This window comes from Mus caroli, unplaced genomic scaffold, assembly GCF_978045245.1.
Source record: "Mus caroli unplaced genomic scaffold, Mus_caroli_1 scaffold_2, whole genome shotgun sequence".
NCBI classification, from domain to species: domain Eukaryota; kingdom Metazoa; phylum Chordata; class Mammalia; order Rodentia; family Muridae; genus Mus; species Mus caroli.
Genome location: NW_028227257.1, coordinates 151063048 through 151084920, shown reverse-complemented (window position 1 = coordinate 151084920; position 21873 = coordinate 151063048). Strand labels below are relative to the sequence as shown.

At 51.6% G+C, this 21873-nt stretch overlaps 1 protein-coding gene across 1 annotated transcript; it reads left to right on the top strand.

The window, feature by feature from the left end:
• The first annotated feature begins 6474 nt into the window (after positions 1-6474).
• On the top strand, positions 6475-20176 carry Cercam (cerebral endothelial cell adhesion molecule). The gene is made up of 13 exons (XM_021156820.3): positions 6475-6694; positions 7988-8098; positions 8240-8357; positions 9557-9691; positions 9807-10011; positions 13240-13359; positions 13618-13694; positions 13791-13897; positions 16015-16147; positions 17973-18100; positions 18275-18478; positions 19058-19310; positions 19760-20176. The coding sequence occupies exons 1-12, from the start codon at positions 6507-6509 to the stop codon at positions 19308-19310; spliced, it is 1779 nt and encodes a 592-aa protein (XP_021012479.1). The 5' UTR covers positions 6475-6506; the 3' UTR covers positions 19760-20176.
• Positions 20177-21873: the final 1697 nt, after the last annotated feature.

The following is a 21873-nucleotide window of genomic DNA, read 5'->3' as shown; positions in this document are numbered from 1 at the left end:
TATTGATTGATTTTGTATGTGAACATGCATGCCTGTACAAGGTGTGTGTGGAGGTCAGGGAACAACTTTCAGGATTTGGCTCTTGTTTGTCCTTTCACCATGTGGCTCCTGGGGATTAAACCCAGGTTGTCGTGCTTGGTGGCAGGCACCTTTACCCACTGAGCTCTCTCAGCAGCCCCAGGCATCCGTGAGGAACAAGCCTTCACCAGACACCATGCTAGACATTCTAGCTTCCAAAGTTGTGAACAAAATATGATTCTGGAGCTAGAGAGGCAAAGCTCTAGGTTTGGGCTGTTTCTTTGAGACAAGATCTTGCCCCATTGTAGCTCAGACTAGCTTTGAACTCCGACTTCCTGCCCTATCTTACCTCCCAAGAGCTGAGTTACAGATATCCACAGTCACACCAGCTGGCATTTTAGAAAGGGCTGTGGACAGGGTAAGTGCCAGAGAGAAAACCTGGTTATGGTGACATTGAGAGGTGCAGCGTCACATGAGTGACCCCAGTGGTACCTCTTCCATTGTAAAAGACGCAGAAACTGGCTTGGGGAAAGAGGTGGAACCTTCGGGATCTGCTGGACCCAGAGTTACTGCCTTTCTCCAAAACACAGCTTGGAGCTCCTTGGTCAGGGACAGAGTCGAGGACATTTGAAATGACACCGAGGACAGAGGACAGGAGCCAGGACTGGGTGGCTGTCTGGATAGTGGCTGGGCTCTACAAGTTTTCTAGGCAGGACTGATGGGGAAAGCTGTGAGGGACAGGAGCAGTGACAGACTGGAGGGCGGGTGGCCCTGGGGAGGGAATGGAGGAAGGAAGCATCCCAAACCGTTGGTGTGCTAGGGAGGGGGGAACTGAAGGCAAGCGAAGAATCTACAATCTTAGTGTGATTGGGCTGTTAGGACACAATACCGCAGCCGAGATCACTGGTGAGCAGCAGAAATGTAAGCTTTCTTTGGCTTACTTTTCTCAGGGGCCTTCCTTCTTTTCTTCCTCCTCTTCCTTCCTCTCCTTTATATACACACACACACACACACACACACACACACACGCACACACCACACATACACACACACACACACACACACGCACACATACACACACCACACATACACACACACACACACACACATACACACACCACACATACACACACACACACACACACACACACACACACGCACATACCACACATACACACACACACACACGCGCACACACCACACATACACACACACACCACACACACACACACACACACACACACCACACATACACACCACACACACACACGCACACACCACACATACACACGCACACACCACACATACACACACACACACACACACACACACCACACATACACACACACACACACACACACACACACACACACGCACACACCACACATACACACACACACCACACACACACGCATACACACACACACCACACACACACACACACACACCACACATACACACACACCACACACACACACACACACACACACACGCACACACCACACATACACACACACACCACACACACACACACACACACACGCACACACCACACATACACACACACACCACACACACACACACATACACACACACACCACACACACACACACACACACACACACACAATTATATAATTTATTCATTTATATGTGTGAGAGATGTGTATGTATATTTGTGTCTTCCTTGATTTCTGTCCACATTATTGTATTTGTTTTGAGACAGGGTTTCTCTGTGTAGCCCTGGCTGTCCTAAAACTCACTATGTAGACCAGGCTGGCCTCAAACGAACTCACAGAGATCCGTCTACCTCTGCCTCCTGAGTGCTGGGATTAAAGGCGTGTTCCACCACTTTCTGCTTCTCTTTTTTCATTTTTTTTAAAAATGTGTGTGTGTGTTTGCAGGTTTGTATGTGTGCACACGCAGGTTCGTGTGTATGTGTGCAATATATACCATAGTGTATGGGGGGATCCTGAGTTCTAAGATACTCTGCAATTAAATAGCAAGACCAGCTTGGGTCAGGCATGGTTGTGCAGGTTTATAATCTACAGTCAGGCCTGTCTCAGAAAAACAAGCAAAACACACAGGGCTTAGCGTGGCGTGGCTCAGTGCCAGAAGACATCCTCAGGTGATAGTTCTGCCCTGCATCTCATCTGAGACAGTGTCTCCTGTTTGCCTCAGCATGCACCAGGCTTCCTGGTCTAGGAACTTCTTGTGGTTCTCTTGTTTACCACATTCCTGTAGCTCAGGGACTTTAGCTGGGCATCCAGCTTTAACTGGATTCAGGGAATATGAACTCAGGTTCTCGTGCTTGCACGACAAGTATTTACTCATGGAACTTGCTCCTCAGACCTCCATCTTAGCTTTTGAGTTTTACTGAACCTAGGCTTCATGAATTGGCTAGATCAACTAGCGAGCACTATTCAGGTCTTCAGGGATCTGAGTTACTGACATGTGTACCTGTGCCCAGTTCTTATTTGAGTTCTGGGAATAGGAACACAGATCCTAATGCTTGTCTGGCAGGTATGTTACCAACTGAACCACCCGGAAGTCCATGCCTGTTTTGTTTGTTTTCCTGAGACAGCCCCAAGAGTCAGAATAATAGATGTGCATCACTAGGTCTGACCTGAGCTGGTCTTGCTATGTAGTTGTAGGATGTCTTAGAACTCAGGATCCCAGCTGGGCATGGTGGCTCATGCCTTTAATCCCAGCACTCGGGAGGCAGAGGCAGGCAGATTTCTAAGTTCGAGGCCAGCCTGGTCTACAAAGTGAGTTCCAGGACAGCCAGGGCTATGCAGAGAAACCCTGTCTTGAAAAACCAAACCAAAAAAAAAAAAAAAAAAAAAAAGAATTCAGGATTCCTTGCCTCTGGCTAACCAGTTCCAAGATGCAGGTATGCTCCACCATGCCTAGCTAAAGAAAGCTTTTGCTTGCTGGACAATGGTGGCACACGCCTTTACTCCTAGCACTTGGGAGTCAGAGGCAGGAGGATCTCTGAGTTCAAGGCCAGCCTGGTCTACAGAGTGAGTTCTAGGACAGCCAGGACTGCACAGAGAAACCCTGTCTCGAAAAACCAAAAAGAAAAAAAGAAAGAAAGAAAGCTTTTCCTCAGAATCTTGAGACTGCAAAGACCAAGGTCGAGATCCAGAAGATCTGCTGTCTGGTGAGAACCTGTTCCTCACAGGTGGAATTCTTGTGTTTTGAAGACCTCTCTTGGGTCTCTTTAATTTTTACCTTTTTACCTCAGGGGCGGTGGGGGTGGGCTGGTGGCAGTGGTAGTGTATCCCTTTAATCTCAGCACTTGACCAGCAGAGGTAAACAGATCTCTGAGCCCAAGGCCAGAGGTCTACAGAGCAAGTTGCAGGACAGCCAGGGAAATCGTGTCTCAAAACAAACAAAGATGTCTTTTATTTTATGTGTTTGCCTATTTTGCCTGCTTGTATGTATATGTACTCTGCGAGTGCCTGGTGCCTGCAGAGCCAGAAGATGCAGTTGCATCCCCTGGAGCTGGAGTTATAGATGGTTGTAATCCTCCATGTGAATGCTGGGAATTGGACCTGGGTCCTCTACAAAAACAGTCAGTGCAGCTGCGCGTGGTGGCACACGCCTTTAATCCCAGCACTCGGCAGGCAGATTTCTGAGTTCGAGGCCACCCTGGTCTACAGAGTGAGTTCTAGGACAGCCAGGGCTACACAGAGAAACCCTGTCTTGAAAAACCAAAAAAACAAAAACCAAAAACCAACCAAACAAACAAACAAACAAAAAAAAACAGTCAGTGCTTTTTAACTGCTGACACTGTTTTTCGGCCACACTTTTTATTTTTTATTTTTTTTAAAGATTTATTTATTATATATAAGTACACTGTAGCGGTCTTCAGATACACCAGAAGAGGGCGTCAGATCCCATTATGGATGGTTGTTTCTGGGATTTGAACTCAGGACTTTTGGAAGAGCAGTCGGTGCTCTTAACCACTGAACCATCTCTCCAGCCCCTTTATTTTTTAAAGATGTATTTATTTTATGTATATGAGTACACTGCAGTTGTCTTCAGACACACCAGAAGAGTGTATTGGATCCCATTACAAATGGTTGTGAGCCACCATGTGGCTGCTGGGACTTGAACTCAGAACCTCTGGAAGAGCGGTCAGTGCTCTTAGCTGCTGAGCCATCTCTCCAGTCCCCCACTTTTTATTAGTTGATTATTGTTGAGACAAAATCCCACTGTAGCTCAGCCTGGACATCCTCCTGCCTCAGGTTCCCAAGCACTAGAATTACAAGTGTGATCTACCAGGCTGTGTCTGAGCCTCAGGCCTGGTGCCTGAGGAAGCCAGAAGCCTTTGTATCTCCTGGAACTAGAATTACAAATGGCTGTTAGCTGACAAATGGGTTCTGGGAACTGGTCCTTTGTAAGAGCAGCCAGTGCCCTTAACCCCTGAGCCATCTCTCCAGTCTCTCCTCTGTCTCAGTACCATGACACTGGTGATTAGGTTTCAGATATGAGTGTTGCAGGGTGGAGGTGTGGTCACAAGCACTCTGACCATAGCACCCCTGTCACTAATAGAGTGGGCAGTGGCTCTGGGTGAGTAGGATGGGGACAGCTTTAGAGAGAATCTGCAATGGAGGCCAGCAATCCCTGTGCCTGAGACTGCCATGCAAAAGAGAGGATGCTGCCTTCCCCCTTCCCTCCAGGATGTTTTCATGGACCCTTCTCTTTGCAGGACCATTGGCCTGGAAATAGTCCAACAGGAAGCTGTGACCAAAGCCAGGGTAGAGATCTGAGTCCAGTGTCCGGCCCCTGGGACCGGACATCATCAGGTAAGCGCTTTCTTTGTTGAACCTGCTCCTTCCATCCTCTCTCAATAGAGGGAGTGTGTCCTTCCCCTTTCCTAGTGTCCTGAAGAGCAGCTCTACGAAAGCAGACCATTCAGGCAGAGGGAAGGTGGATGGGTGCAGAGGCTTGGCTCATGCTCCCTACAGAGAGAGAGAGAGAGAGAGACTCAAGTGCATTCATGCTCAAGGTCTCCCTGTAGCAAACCTTCATGTTAGCCATTATCAGTCAGGTTTTACCTGTGAGAATCAGGAGACTCAGGGAAAGTGTCAGTCGGAGGTTGGTGACAGATACCCAGCAAGAAGTCTTAAGCCCCTTTCCCTCGTCTTTTTCTCTCCTAAGAGAAGTTGGAGATTTCCTTTCATTCTAACAGAGTCCTAAGATTTGCTCTGTCCCAAAGGAGGCTGTATCTCCTATTTTGGAAGGGGGATGGGTCGCCATCAGAGGTTCTGTGGTGGCCCCTAAGTCCTACCCTCAGTCGGAGTGGGCTCTGCTTTCTTTATTATTACCATCATCATCATTATTATTTTATTTATTTATGTTTCAATGTTGTTCCCCTTCCCAGTCCTCCCTCCAGGATCTCCCGAATCCCACCTCCCTCCCCTTCGCCTTTAAGAGGGTGCTCAGCCACCCACCCACCCTTGTTCCCTCCTCACCCTTCTAGTATCCTCCTTCTTGGCGCATCAAGCCTCCACAGGACCAAGTGCATCCCCTCCCAAATAACTCTTCTTTCAAAAGAAAAAAACAAACACATTGTGTCAAACGAAATGCTCCTCAGAGTCAATGTGATGATGTTGGTTAGGTCTTATTTGGGAAGTTAAAGACGCAATCTTTAATTTTATTGTATTAAAAAGCAATTGAAGCTGGGCGGTGGTGGTGCACGCCTTTAATCCCGCACTTGGGAGGCAGAGGCAGGCGGATTTCTAAGTTCGAGGCCAGCCTGGTCTACAAAGTGAGTTCCAGGATAGCCAGGGCTACACAGAGAAGAAACCCTGTCTCGAAAAAAACAACAACAAAAAAAACCCAACAAACAACAAAAAAAAAACCAAAACCAAAAAAAAAAAAAGCAATTGAAAGAAGGGCTTTGCTTTAAGGGCCAGAGCCTGTGGAGGTGATGCGAGGTCGCGGAAGTGGCCAGATCAGCTGCACTCAGTCCTCTCCCCCAAGCTTGGGCTTGCTTTCCAACTCAGCGCGTCATCTGCTGGGTATGTCGAGTTACTGCCTCAGGCCGCCAGAGGGCGCCTCAGATGGAGCAGGGGGCGGGAACCTGGGCTCCCCGCGAAGACTGCAACCTCCCCGGTCCACCGCTGAGAGGCAGAGAGCCGGGAATCCCGGGTGTCAGTATTCCAGGAGTGAGATGAACGCCCAGGGTACAAGCGGTCCACCATGGCCCACGGATCCTCCCTTCCGTGCCAACGCCTTCCGAGATCCACACGGAGAAGGCGGACCCCAGGACGCGTCTGGAGCAGGTGCTTGACCCTGGACCTCTAGGGCCTGGGCGGAGAAGAGGACAGCGGAGCGTACAGGCGCCTAAGAGGGGCGCAGGGGCCCCCAAGGCAGTAGCCACGCCCCTCTAAGACCCCGCCTCCATGCCCCGCCCACCCCGCCCCCTCCCTGCCTTGGTGGGAAACCCAGGGCCCTCCACAGCCACGGAGTCCCGCCATGCGCGTTGCGCGGCTCCTACCTCTGCTTCTTCTGTTGGGGCCGCAGCTCCGGGCTGCTGGTGTCACGGAGCCGACTCTACCCACCGTGGTCCTTGCCATCCTGGCCCGCAATGCTGAACACTCTCTGCCCCACTACCTGGGTGCGCTGGAGCGCCTGGACTACCCCCGGGCCAGGCTGGCCCTCTGGTGAGAGATCCAGGGGTGGGTGCATTTGGGCATCAAGCCCCAGGACCCAGGAAGGCTTTTGACCTGGAGGCCTTATTGCTTCTGCCCAGACACAACCCGAGCAAGCTCCTCCCTCCCAGACATACCTCAAGCCCCTCAGCAGTATTCCTAAACCCCGCGGGGCAAGAATCGACCTCTGAGGCCAGGGTTCAGCCCAGGGACACCCACCCCTCCTTTGGGCTCCCTACTCGTCCCGGGTCTCCCAGGCTTCCTGGGTTTCCCCTGGGTTTCAGTTAGGCCTGTCCTTTCTGACCGAGCAGTACATCGCAGTAAAGACCTGTGGTCTGCCTGATGTGCGGTAGAACAGACTGAACCTCTGGACTCCCCTGGGGCCCAGCATAGAAAGGATCACTCAGACTGGAGGTTTCTAGAGAGCAGGTGGAGGGAACCCTCATCCCCAGGCGGCATGCTCGGGTGCCCTCCTGAGTGGTACTGCTAAGCTTCTCTGGGTAGAGGGGCTGGCTGGTTCTGACAGCCAAGGGTGTGGTCTCATGGGATGCTGGGATCAGAGGTTGCAGTACCCTGTCTAAAAAAGTCAAAACAGGGAGGAGCCTGAGCAGAGGCTGGAGATAGAGTACTCCTCACAGCACACCAAAGTTCGGCTGGGGTGGAGCTGTGGCCTGGGGAGGCTGCCCACAGCCACCACACTTGGGGAGTTAGTTAGTTCCCACCCCTGTAAGACTTGACACGTAGTTAGTCTTCACTTCTGGGGAATTGGCTTAAAGGAACAGCATCGCCTAAAACCTGGGCTCTTGGCTAAGCCTTCCACCTCCATTACTGAGCCCCGTCCCCAGCAGAGGGGCTCCGTGGTAACAGAACTTGGACTACTAGCTCTTCTCAGGGGTTGTCGGAGCATGGTGTGAGCCTAATTACAGCTGGGGGGGGGGGGGCATTAGGTAAGGAGAGAAAGGCAATGACTGTTTTGTCTGATTCTGAGCTGGAAAAGGCCTGATGTGTGGAGCCATGGAGAGGGATGGAAGTGAGGGGACGTGGCAGGTGCAATCTTTAAGGTCAAGGGACTTTCCAAGTGCACTCAGGCCGAGGATGGCTCAGGGGTCAGGGGCTTGCCTGATGTGTACAAGTCTCTAGGTTCAATCCCCACAGTACAATACACAAAATTAGAAGGGAGGACGTGAAGCACAGAGAGGCATGGACCTTGCCTGAGGCTCCACAGGACATCCTCCAGCACCTCCACTGGAGCACACAACTCTCCCCCATCGCTCTCAGGACAGTCATTCTGTGTCGTGCTCGCAGGTGTGCCACAGATCACAACGTGGACAACACCACAGGGATGCTCCAGGAATGGCTGGCTGCTGTGGGTCGGGACTATGCGACTGTCGTCTGGAAGCCTGAGGAGGAGGCCAGGTGGTTAACGGAGGGCAAGGGTACTGGAAGATGGTGAACAGCCATTCCCCGGGGCACAGCCCCCAGAGCACGCATGTCTGTTCTGTGCAGAGAACGAGAGGCCCCTCTCTCAAGAGATCATTCCACCTTTCTCCACTTCAGGTCCTACCCAGACGAACAGGGTCCCAAGCACTGGACCAAAGAACGGCATCAGTTTTTGATGGAGCTGAGGCAGGAAGCACTGGCCTTTGCCAGGGTCTGGGGAGCTGACTACATCCTGGTAAGAAAGCCTGGCTAGAGAGTAGGGGGGCAAGCATCAGGACCTGCTCCCAATAAAGTCTGGTTATAACCAAACTGTCTATAGGACGGCTCTTCTGAAGACTGAGCTGAGACCCCTGTATTTAAGTTCACATTAGATACTAAGCCTGGCTCCTTGTACAGGTCTTAGGTTATATGCTGTTCCTAGATTCCTGAGCTTTTGTATGCCAAGAGTATAAACTGAGCCTGGATCCCTGGATTAGAGCTCAGAATAGAATTTTTTCCCAATATTTTTGTTATGTTTGCTCACTGGGTTTTCGAGACAGGGTTTCTCTGTGTAATCCGGACTGTCCTGGAACTCCCGCTGTAGACCAGTCTGGCCTCAGAGATCCTCCTGCCTCTGCCTCCCAAGGGTTGGGATCCAAAGTGTGTGCCTCCACCACCTGACTGACTTTTGTTTTACGAAGGTGGGCGTCTTGGCGCATGCAGCCCACAGAGGGCAGAAGGGGGCCTGGAAGCGAGCTCCACTTAGTAGTGAGTCACCATTGGGTCAATGGGTTTCCAATTCAGGTGCTCTGCAAGAGCCACCAGTCCTTTTTTTTTTTTTTTGAGACAGGGTTTCTTTTTTTTTTTTTTTTTTTTGGTTTTTCGAGACAGGGTTTCTCTGTGTAGCCTTGGCTGTCCTGGCACTCACTTTGTAGACCAGGCTGGCCTCGAACTCAGAAATCCGCCTGCCTCTGCCTCCCGAGTGCTGGGATTAAAGGCGTGCGCCACCACGCCCGGCTGCCACCAGTTCTTTTAATCAGTCCCCTCAGATTAGTTCCTGCTGTGTAAGCTAGACCTCAGATAAGATTCTCAGATCTGCTACTTGCTCTGCTCTAAGCCAGCATCTCAGAATGGCCCCTTGTCAGAAATGTTTAGCCCCTTCTCATATCTGTATCCTGTATCCTGTATGTATGTAGGTATGTATAAGTGCACATGCCATGGTATGTATGTGCATGTCAGAGGATGGCTTTCTAGAGTTGGTTCTACTGTGTGGGTCCCAGAGACTGAATTCTAGTTGTCAAGCTGGGCAGCAAGTGCCTTTACCTTTCTAGGCGCCTCTCTCTGGCCCTGGTTAGATCTCTGTGTGCTCAGAGCTACTCTGAAGAAATTCCCCCTCAGTGAGCTCTGGTCCCGAGTCTGAGACAGGATTCCCTGTGACACTGTCCTTCTCCAAAGTTCGCAGATACAGACAACATTCTTACGAACAACCGGACACTGAAGCTTCTCATAGATCGGCAGCTGCCGGTGGTGGCCCCGATGCTGGACTCTCAGACCTATTATTCCAACTTTTGGTGTGGGATCACTCCACAGGTGAGACTGGGTGAGGCCCCAGGAGCCCCAGGGTCCTGGGAGGATAGATCCTGAGGCTTCAAGGCCTTTGGGCCAGGATAGGCTTGGCCTCAGCCCAACACATTCTCTCCTCCAGGGCTACTATCGCCGCACGGCTGAATACTTCCCTACTAAGAATCGCCAGCGCCAGGGCTGCTTCCGGGTCCCTATGGTCCACTCTACCTTCCTGCTGTCCTTGCAGACTGAGGAAACAGCCCGGCTGGCCTTCTACCCGCCTCATCCCAACTACACCTGGCCTTTTGATGACATCATTGTCTTTGCCTATGCCTGCCAGGCTGCTGGTGAGGACCAGGCCTTCTTCAGCAGGCCTTGGGGACCCCTGTGCCTTTGCACCTGCTGGTCCCCCTGCTTAGCCAATCTCCACCCCACATTTCATTCTATCAACTCCTGCTGGTCCCTTGGGTCATTACCTTTCTTAAATTTACTGCCTAGTGGAGGAGAAGGGCTGGTGGCTGTCCCCATTTGTCACTTTTAGGTATTGCTTCACTGAGGAGATATTTATGGAACACTCACTGTGTGACAGGCACTGGGGAGAGAGTGGTAATCAGGGAATCTCTGCCCTCCCAGAGCCTGCAGTCCAGGTAGTCAGAGGCCCTCACACATCAGATTTATTTTATTTTGTGTATGCATGCTTTGCCTGCATGTATGTCTGTGAACTGCCTGCATGTGTGTCTGTGTACTGCCTGCATGTATGTCTGTGTACTGCCTGCATGCATGTCTGTGTACTGCCTGCATGCATGTCTGTGTACTGCCTGCCTGCATGTCTGTGTGCTGCCTGCCTGCATGTCTGTGTACTGCCTGCATGCATGTCTGTGTACTGCCTGCATGTATGTCTGTGTGCTGCCTGCATATATGTCTGTGTACTGCCTGCCTGCATGTCTGTGTACTGCCTGCCTGTATGTCTGTGTACTGCCTGCATGCATGTCTGTGTGCTGCCTGCCTGCATGTCTGTGTACTGCCTGCCTGCATGTCTGTGTACTGCCTGCCTGTATGTCTGTGTACTGCCTGCATGCATGTCTGTGTGCTGCCTGCCTGCATGTCTGTGTACTGCCTGCATGCATGTCTGTGTGCTGCCTGCCTGCATGTCTGTGTACTGCCTGCATGTATGTCTGTATGCTGCCTGCATGCATGTCTGTGTGCTGCCTGCCTGCATGTCTGTGTACTGCCTGCCTGCATGTCTGTGTACTGCCTGCCTGTATGTCTGTGTGCTGCCTGCCTGCATGTCTGTGTACTGCCTGCATGCATGTCTGTGTGCTGCCTGCCTGCATGTCTGTGTACTGCCTGCATGTATGTCTGTGTACTGCCTGCATGTATGTCTGTATGCTGCCTGCATGTATGTCTGTGTGCTGCCTGCATGTATGTCTGTGTACTGCCTGCATGTATGTCTGTGTGCTGCCTGCATATATGTCTGTGTACTGCCTGCATGCATGTCTGTGTTCTGCCTGCATGTATGTCTGTGTTCTGCCTGCATGTATGTCTGTGTACCGCCTGCACGTATGTCTGTGTACTACCTGCATGTATGTCTGTGTACTGCCTGCATGTGTGTCTGTGTACTGCCTGCACGCTTGGTGCTTCCAGGAAGTGGTGAGTCTCCACGTGTGTTCTGGAAATCGAACCTCAGTCCTTTACAAGGACAAGTGCTCTTAACCACCAAACCAACTCTCTGTTCCCCAAGAAAAAGTATTTTGAAGCAGAAAGGCCAGCGTATGTGAAGACCCCGTGATAGGAAGGAGCCTAAGAAGGCAGGTGGTGGAGCACAGTGAGGGTGCACAGCGCAGGCGAGGCAGGACAGGAAGACAGGGCCAGCCTGGGAACCGATGGGCACAGACCTGGTCTTTAGCCTGTCAGTGCTGTGTTGCCCTCAGAGGGTCATATGATCAGATGGTCACATGATCAGACTGGCACTAGAAGTCACACTGGTGGTGTGGCTGTGTCCTGCTCCCTCCTCTTCCCTCCCTCTTACTCCTTTGATGCAGGGTCTCTCATGAAGCCTGTTGAGATCATTAAGCCCCAACAATTCTTCTATCCATCCCCACAACCCTGACTGGGTTTACAGGCATGCACATGTCCAGGGTTTCTTTTTTTCTTCTTTCTATTCTTTTGTTGTTGTTGTTATTTTGCATGTGTGTTAGATTCAAGCTCTGGTCCACAGTGCTGAGCCATCTTCTCAGCCCTGATGGTGGTTTTCTATTTAATTTTTATCTTTGTGCTGGGCGGAGACCTTTAATCCCAGAACTATGGAGGCAGAGGCATTGGATCTCTGAGTTCGAGGCCAGCCTGGTCTACAGAGTGAGTTCCAGGACAGCCCGGGCTGCACAGAGAAACCCTGTCTCGAGTGTGTGTGTGTGTGTGTGTGTGTGTGTAGTGTGGGGATGGAACCCAGAGTGCAGAGTGTACCCCTGGGCTACACTCCAGTGCTATTTTTCTGTGTATGCCACTCTACCACTGAGCCATGCCCCCAACCTGCCAGTATTCTTTTTAGACAGGGACTCACTATATAGCCCTGGCTAGCCTGGAATTTATTTTGTAGACCAGGCTGGTGTTAAACTCAGAAATCCACCTGCCTCTGCCTCTCCAGTGCTGGGACTAAAGATGTGTGCCACTACCCTAGCATTGTTATTTATTTTCATTTTTTGCACGAATGCTTGTCTGCTGATATGTATGTATGTGTACCACGTGGGCACAGTGCCTAAGAAGGCCAGAATAGGGTGTTGTATCCCCTGAAATCAAACTTACAGGTGGTTGTGAACTGAACTCAGGTCATCTGCAAGAATAAGAAGTGCTTTCTTTTAGTTGCTGAGCTATCTCTCCTTCACCCCATAATTATTCTTAAGAAGAAATTTGCTTAGAAAGGAAATGTTTTGCTGTGAGTGGGATAAATCCAATCCCAAGGGCACTGGGCATAGTGGCACATGCCTTTAATCCTGGCACTCCTGATTTCTGTGAGTTCAAGGCCAGCCTGGTCTACATGAGGAGTTCCAGGCTAGCCAGGGCTACAAAGTGAGATCCTGTCTCAATTCACCTTCCCTTACCAAACCAAACCAAACCAAACCAAACCAAACCAAACCAAACCAAACCAAACCAAACAAAAAATCCCCAACCACCCCAAGGAAGAACTGAGGATGAAATGGAGGCAATACTGTGGGACACCCTGACAGAGAAGGCTGTGCCCGTGGGATCAGGACCCAGACCGAAGCTTGGCTAGGGCTGTGAAGACGATCTGGGGAGGGGAGAACTTTCCTGGGGGTCAGGGAGGGAAGGGCCCTGGTTGTCCACCATGAGGTGCTGGTGAAGTCTGCAGCATGTAGGCAGGTAAGAGAAGGGCTGGAAGCTCAGCCCAGTGCCCTAGCCACTGTGGCACAGCTGGGTCGCTGACCGTGCCTGCTGAGAGCCTCGTGCCAGCACTCACAGGGTCTTTCTGCAGGGGTCTCGGTGCATGTGTGCAGTCTCTGACTGTGCATGTCTGAGAGCCTCGCTCCAGCACTCACACGGTCTCTCTCTCTCTGCAGGGGTCTCGATGCATGTGTGCAATGACCATCGTTACGGGTACATGAATGTGGCAGTGAAGCCCCACCAGGGCCTGGAAGAAGAGAAGACCAACTTTATCCACCTCATTTTGGAAGCACTAGGTGAGGGCTGGGGTCCCTGCTTTCCCACAATGCTCCTTTACTAGGTTTAGATTTAAGCATATTTGCATGCCAGCCTTGGTCTGAAGTCATGACAGTGAGCAAGCTCTCTTCCCTGCAGCACCTCAGGGTTCTGATCTGGCCTGCTAGCTGTTCTGCTGGAGCCAGAGTGAAGCTGGGGCTGGGCTCCAGGGGGCGTCTATGACCAGGAGTCAGCAGGGACTCATGCCTGGGCGTTGGGGGTGTTGTTTCCTTTTTCAGTGGATGGGCCCCCCATGCTGGCCTCAGCTCATGTATCTCGGCCCCCAAAGAAGCCCAGCAAAATGGGGTTTGATGAAGTAAGTTTCCAACCTACAGAACTGGAGTGGGGTGGATAAGGAACCCTCCCTTGGGCTTACATCTGCCCTTCTTGGACTCATGTCTACTCCCTCCAGGTCTTTGTCATCAGCCTGGCCCGCAGACCCCAGCGCCGGGCTCGAATGCTGAGCTCTCTCTGGGAGATGGAGATCTCTGCCCAGGTGGTAGATGCTGTAGATGGCAGGTGAGGCTCCCAGGGATGCAGCTTGGGGATCGTGACACCCATCTTGAGATCCTACGAGTGGACAAGCAGACCAGTAGAATGAGCTTCCTAAAGATCCAGGAGGTAGCCACATGGGGCCTGAGTCCTGCTCTCTCAGGAATGCCAGAGAAGGCCAACGGGGACAAGATGTCCTCCCTCAGCCCACCTGAGGGAGAAAGGTGCAGTGCAGAGGCCCCCAGGGCTTGGGTTGAGGGCTCTCACATGGCAGCTGTATAAACTCTGGGAAACTGTCCTGTCTCTGCCTCACTTCAACTTAATACATAAGCATGCTTGGTTCTTGTGGTCTCTGAGACTCCAGTGAGAAGCTAGCTAGGTCCAACACCTGGCTAAGGGGTAGGCAGCCTCAGGGATGTTCTTCATGCTAGAGTTAGGTCCCTGAGGGGCTGGAGCGTGGAACATGGGTAAAGTCTAGCTGTGTTCCACAGGGATTCAGTGGCCAAGCTACAATTGCTGCCACGGTCACATGCCCCAGATGCCAGCTGCTCTTTGCTTCAAACCCTAGGTCCCTTTTGTTCAGATATATACAAATATATGTATATTATGTATATGTATATGTGTGTATGTATGTATGTATATATATATATATATACATACACACACATACATATATATATATATATATTTCAATAGATAGGTAAATAGATAAATAGATACACATACACATACACATATATATAATTTCCCCATCATTCTTTTGGGGTTTATTTAGAAAAATTTCAAGTTTATTTGTGTGTGTTGCATATATGAGGGCGCATACATGTAGAGATCAGAGGGCATGTTTTGGGAGTCATTCTCTCCTTTCACTGTGGGATCTGGGGATTGAATTCACATTTTCAGGATTTCTAGTCAAACACTGTGTTTTTTTTTTTTTTTTTTTTTCCGAGACAGGGTTTCTCTGTGTAGCCCTGGCTGTCCTGGCACTCACTTTGTAGACCAAGCTGGCCTCGAACTCAGAAATCCGCCTGCCTCTGCCTCCCAAGTGCTGGGATTAAAGGCGTGCGCCACCACGCCCGGCCAAACACTGTGTTTTACTGAGCCACTGCTATCCCTACTGGACCTTGGTTTGTTTTTCTTTGTTTGAGACAGGTTCTCATGTAGCTAAGTTTGGCCTAGAATTCCTGACCATTCTGCTCCCAAGAGCTAGGACTACACAGGCTGCTTTGTTCTGTCTGTCTGTCTGCCTGCCTGCCTGCTTGCTTTTCTTTCCCCCTTCTCTCTCCATATAGGGTCTCACATAACTCTAGCTGGCCTGGAACTCACTATGTAGACTGGGCTTGGCCTCAAACTCACAAAGACGCCTCTTTGCCTCTGCCCTTCAGCCGCTCTGCCTCTCTGCCCCTCTCTGCCTCTCTGCCCCTCTCTGCCTCTCTGCCCCTCTCTGCCTCTCTGCCCCTCTCTGCCTCTCTGCCTCTCTCTGCCTCTCTGCCTCTCTGCCCCTCTGCCCCTCTCTGCCTCTCTGCCCCTCTGCCCCTCTCTGCCTCTCTGCCTCTCTCTGCCCCTCTCTGCCTCTCTGCCCCTCTCTGCCTCTGTCTCTCTCTGCCCCTCTGCCCCTCTGCCCCTCTGCCCCTCTGCCTCCCAAGAGCTTGACTTGTAGGCCTGCACCATTATACCTGGCTGCCCTGCAGGTGCCTTCCCTTTACTGGGCCTTGATGCAGAAAGGATTAACTACTTAGACTGCGTGTCTTTCCCATCAAGCAGAGTCCATAAGCCCATCTTCCTGAGGCTTTCTTAAGGAGACTAGAGTTAGCCGGGCGTGGTGGCGCACGCCTTTAATCCCAGCACTCGGGAGGCAGAGGCAGGCGGATTTCTGAGTTCGAGGCCAGCCTGGTCTACAAAGTGAGTTCCAGGGCAGCCAGGGCTACACAGAGAAACCCTGTCTCGAAAAACCAAAAAAAAAAAAAAAAAAAAAAAAAAGAGAGACTAGAGTTCTCTCAGCCCAGGCCACATGAAGGAGCTATAAATCTGGATCCTCCTTTAATCCAGGCTCCTGTGTGATTCTCTCCAGTGTATATAGGTGAGGCCCCTCTGGCTGCATCTCTGGTTGGTGCTTGTTACCCATGTATGCTTGTGTCTTGTAGGACACTCAACAGCAGTATCCTCAAACACCTCGGTGTGGACCTGCTCCCTGGCTACCAAGACCCCTATTCAGGCCGCACACTGACCAAGGGTGAGGTGGGCTGCTTCCTCAGCCACTACTCCATCTGGGAAGAGGTGAGGATGCCTACCCTCTGGACCATGCCCTTCAGGGATGCCCGAGAGGCTGGATGTCTTCGTCACTTGGTTGCCTGGCATACAGATGATTGCATGAGTGAATGGTGAGGCTGCCTGACATGGTCAACACTCAGCCTGGCACTACTGAGTGGTGGGGACATTTATCCCACTGTCTCTATTCCCCGGAGGGGGTTCTTCCCCAGTAACACAGGGGCCAAGGAAACTGTGTCCGTCTCATTCTTGTAAGAGAGAGTTCCCGTGAGTGGGGAGATGGCCCAGTGGTAACATGCTCTCTGGGGAAGCATGAAGACCTGAATACAGGGTTAAGTGCTTACAAAAAGCTGTGTACAGTAGGTCACATTTGTAATCCCAGTGTTGGGGGACAGATCCTGTGGGTTTGCCTGGCAAAGATGAAATGAAAGGTTCAGTGAGTGACCCTGCCTCAGAAATAAGATGTGAGACCCCTCTGCAGCTCACACAGCATGCCTCCCTTCTCTCTAAAAACTACATTCTCTTAACCCTCGTGATTTATTTTTAGTTTCTGTGTATGGGTGTTTAGCCTGCATGCCTGCCTGTACACCTCAAGTATACAGTGCCCTTGGAGGGTGTCAGGTCCCCTGGACCTGGAGTTACTCATGGTTGTGAGCTGCCCTGTGGGTCCTGGGAATCAAACCTGCATCCTCTATAAGAGCATCATGTGCTCTTAGCCGCCGAGCTAGCCCTCCAGGACCTTAGAAATATATTTTAAAATATATTTAACAAACTCCAACTCTGCTTCATTGAGGGGGGAAAAAAGAGTGAGATGAGCCTAGTGGCTCACACATTTAATCCCGGTGCTCAGGAGGCAGAGGCAGGCGGATCTTTGTGAGTTTGAGGCCAGCCTGGTCTAGAGATTGAGTTTGGGACAGCCAGGGCTACACAGAGAAACCCTGTCCAAAAATAAATAAATAAATAAAACAAAGCAAAAGAAAGTGTTGAGCTGGAGAGAAAGAGACCCCGACATTGACCTCTGAACTCCAGATGGAAGTATATGTACACAGTAAAGGAAGGGGACGTCATGGGGTCCCAGAGGGTGACACAGTTCACAAGAGGGACCAAGGCTGCACTTGTGTGTGTTTGGGGGGGAGGGGGGCTGGGGGGGGGAGGTCGTTCTTACATGTGTACTCGTTTCCCGTGCCTGGGGTCAGATGGACAGTGAACCTTCCAGACAGAAGAAAACGGGTGTGACAGTAGTGGAAAGCGGGAGGCCCTGGGGCACTCAGTCTCAGTCCCTGGCTAGGGCACTGCTGGAGAACTGGAGGGCACTGGGTGCCCGAGGGTGCCCCTGCTACCTAGCTTTTCCTTTCTTCCACCTCCAAGGAGTGTATGCGCATCTGCGATCTTTTTGCTAGTTACCATCTGTGAACAGACTGAGCGGATGACTCAGCTGGCCTTTCACCAGCTGATTTCACATTCTTTCCACATTTTCTTCCCTAGTTACAGAGAGTAGCTTTCCTTCATAATTTTAGGAGTAACTTTGTGGAGTCTCTCACACCCCCTTACCCAACCTGACTTCACAACCTGACAAAGCAAGAACCTGTGCTTCAATCTCTGAGGCTGAGCAATGACACTGGCCCCGAGAGAGCTTTACGTTCAGTGACTGTAGCAAAAGTCATGACTGCCACCAGGATTCTATCAGCTAAACTGTGGTGTGCCAGCTCAAGGGCCCTGAGTGCCAGAGCAAGATGGATTTCAGTCCCTAGGCAGCGGGAGCCCCAGCATGCTTTGGGGAGCTATAGGACAGCACAAGTCTGCAAAGTTCTCTCCCGTGTCATGCTTGCTGCAGGTGGTTGCCAGGGGCCTGGCCCGGGTCGTGGTGTTTGAGGATGATGTGCGCTTTGAGGACAACTTCCGGAGGCGGCTGGAACGGCTGATGGAGGACGTGCAGACTCAGAAGCTGTCATGGGACTTGATGTAGGCAGGCTGCCTCTCAGGGCGAGGGAGATGGCACATGCCTCTGGGGTCTGCTTTTTTATGCTGGGGTCCCAATGAGCCCTTCCTGCAGAGCCCGACCTTGTCCTATCTGGGAAAGGGCCAGGAGACCCCTGCCTCTGTAGGGACTCCTGACACTTTTGCTGTCATTTGCAGCTACCTTGGCCGGAAGCAGGTGAACCCTGAGGAGGAAGTGGCTGTGGAGGGGCTGCCTGGTCTCGTGGTGGCCGGGTACTCCTACTGGACACTTGCGTACACCTTGAGCCTGGCAGGCGCTCGCAAACTGTTAGCATCCCAGCCTCTGCATCGCATGCTACCTGTGGATGAATTCCTGCCTGTCATGTTTGATCGCCACCCAAAGTGAGACCTTGGTCGGTTAGGGCAGGGTCACCCTAGCCAGGAGTCCAGGGCAAAACCCCTTAGTGGGCAGCTACAGAGAGGGAGATGTTCACCCACATGGTCTAGGTCACCCGAGAGTTGCTGGGGTGTCAGACTCAGTGAGATGTGGACACTGAGCTGTTCATGTCCACGTGGGTTTTATTTTTAGATTTATTTTTAATTTTTAATTGCGTGTATCTGTGTGTGTGTGTGTGTGTGTATTTGCATGTGAGTGCAGGTGTCCAAAGAGGTCAGAAGAGGGCATCAGATCCCCTTAGAGCTGGAGTCACAAGCAGTAGAGAGCCACTTGATGTGGGTACAGGAACCCTGCAAAAGCAATGGCTGCTCCTAAAGGCCAAGATGTCTCCTTGACTCTCGTCCACGTGGTTTTCAACCCCATGACTTCCCTGAACTGAGCCTCAGTGTCCTCATCATGGGATATTAAAAATGCCACTTCTCAAGTAGCTATGAGGACTAGCAGGGAGGTCAGAGGTACTGCAGATAGTCAAGGCCCCAGCTCTGGGTTGGAATCCACTTAAGATTTCTTCTCTCACTTCACAGCGACCAGTACAAAGCATACTTCTGGCCTCGGGACCTCCAAGCCTTCTCAGCTAAGCCTCTGCTTGCCTCCCCCACCCACTATGCGGGAGATGCAGAGTGGCTCAGCGACACAGAGACATCCTCCCCCTGGGACGATGACAGTGGTCGCCTCATTAGCTGGACTGGCTCTCAAAAGACCCTTCGTGGCCCCCACCTGCACCTGACTGGCAGCAGTGGACACAGCCTCCATCCTCACCACAGGGATGAACTGTAGGTGAGGCTGGACCTAGAAGAGGACCAGTCCACGGCCCAGGCTTCCCTTCTCAGCTCTCTCCTCCTGCTTCCCCTCCATCCCCAATCCACCTCTTCTCTCCTTCTCTCTGATTTCTCTAGCTTTGTCTCTGTCTTGTCTCTGTATCTGCCTCTCTACCTGTCTGTCTCTCTCCATAGCTGTTGATGTCTCTACATCTGATTTTCCTTTTCTTTCTCCTGCCCCCTTGACCGCTAGCCCATGAGGTCCAAGTGGGAATCCAAATGAGCGATGAGAGGGGAGAGGAAGAGGTGACAGCCAGCAGAAATCTGACTGTTATTTTGGGCTCAGCCAGTTTTCTGTCCTCTGTACTCATTCCAGGGGAGCAGAAGCACTCAGAGACAGAGTCCACTCCTGAAGGTCACAGAGTGAAGACACTAAGACCCCAAGACTTTTTTTTTTTTTTTTGACAGGGTTTCTCTGTATAGCCCTGGCTGTCCTGGAACTCACTTTGTACACCAGGCTGGCCTTGAGCTCAGAAATCCGCCTGCCTCTGCCTCCCAAGCGCTGGGATTAAAGGCGTGCGCCACCACTGCCCGGCTACCCCAAGACTCTTGACTCTGCGTGCAAATTTAGATCCAGTGGGCTCAGGGACAGGGAGGCCTCAGCCTTTGGGGTTTCAAGCTGGCCAGAGCCCAGAGTCCTACCCTCTGAGGGCCCAACTACTTTGCCTCCATCTACCTCCGCCTTAGTGATTCCCTCCCTGCCTCACATCTGGGGCCCATTAGCACCCTCCTTCCTGGTTGGGGGAAAGTGCAAGAAGATGGGAGGCATACCTGGTGCTCAACACGCAGTAGGCCTTCAATAAAAGCCACTTGAATTAGCACTTTATACTTCACTGAACAGCTGAGTCTCTTTGTGTCTCTCCAGGCCAGGGCAGGACACCCTCTGAGCTAGGGATAGAGGGAAGGCAGAGGAGGAGGGGTCAGGCTAGCAGGCAGTTGCTTCCTGGCTGGACAGCCATGTTCCTTTGGATGGATGGAAGGTATAGCTCCTGAGAAGAATGAGCGCCTCTGTTCTGTGCTCATCACCATCCAGCCCGGGGTCACACCGTCCGTCCAGCCTGGGATCACACCATCCAACCTGGGGTCACACCGTCCGTCCAGCCTGGGGTCACACCATCCAACCTGGGGTCACACCGTCCGTCCAGCCTGGGGTCACACCATCCAACCTGGGGTCACACCGTCCGTCCAGCCTGGGGTCACACCGTCCGTCCAGCCCGGGGTCACACCGTCCGTCCAGCCTGGGGTCACACTTACACTCCTGCCCTTTGCATTTCTGCTGTGTCTGCAATCCTAGTTCTGTAAGAAGCCAAGTTCTGCCTCTGGAGAGCCAGGGGTCTGCTCTGGCCCTAAAGAATAAGCACCAGCAGACATCACCAAGTGGCAGAGCATTAACCTGGTGGGTCAGGGTGCTCCTTGTGACTTCTGGACCCACAGTGGAGAAGAGAGTATGGGGAATTTAAACTCAATCCTGTAGGCAGACATTTTTTTTGCAACCTACTTTTTTTTTTTAAAGATTTATTTATTTATTATATGTAAGTACACTGTAGCTGTCTGTCTTCAGACGCATCAGAAGAGGGCATCAGATCTCATTACGGGTGGTTGTGAGCCACCATGTGGTTGCTGGGATTTGAACTTCGGACCTTTGGAAGAGCAGTCGGGTGCTCTTATCTACTGAGCCATCTCACCAGCCCGGCATACATTTTTTTTTGCAACCTACTTTTAATAAGGGTCCAACCTCTCCTCTAGCCCATCACCCAGCAGAGGCAGTGGAAGAGAAAAGTTATTAGGATATATGGAGGAAGCAGACCTGTTCAGCAGTAGTCCTTTGAGGGGGAGCTTGATCTTTGGGTGCAGTTCAGTCCTGTAGCAAACTCCAAATGCGACTCAGCAGCTGCAGACCAGTCCTCTAGGCAGGAGACACCAGGCACGAACCAGCAGCTGTAGTTCAATCCTACGGAAACCACCAGGCTTGACAGTGGGCCCGAAGGGAGGGAGACTGCAGAAGTGGCAAGCAGCTGCAGGAACCTCATGCAGTTCTTGGGCGAGCTTCTCTCAATGGCAGCATTACCAGAGGTTGAGCTCAACAAGCTATGTAAGTCGAACCAATATGTGCATGTCGGTAGTGAAGAATCGTGAGGTGAGCAAACCGAACCACTGCTCCCCCTCCCATTGTCTGTGGGGTGGATATTTATGGTCCTTCATCAAGAGTCCATCCTTTCACCTGTGTGGCCCAGCAAAACCTCATATGACATAACTACTAACTTCCCAAAGAAACTAGAAGCATCCACTCTACAATCTGGATGCTGTGGATGCTGTGGGCACAGCATCTGAGGTGGCAGAGATGTTAGAGCTACTCCACATGCTTTTGCCCTTCTATGTGGGAAAGAGGGGGGGGGGACTTCTCTCCACTAGTCACAGAGGACCAGGTTCTGGGCCTAGCAGCACTTAGATGGGTGGAAGAGTGAGGGGGAAGGGATTCCCTGTCTTGGTTGGGGCTGACTTAGCACCTGCTAGTGCAAACA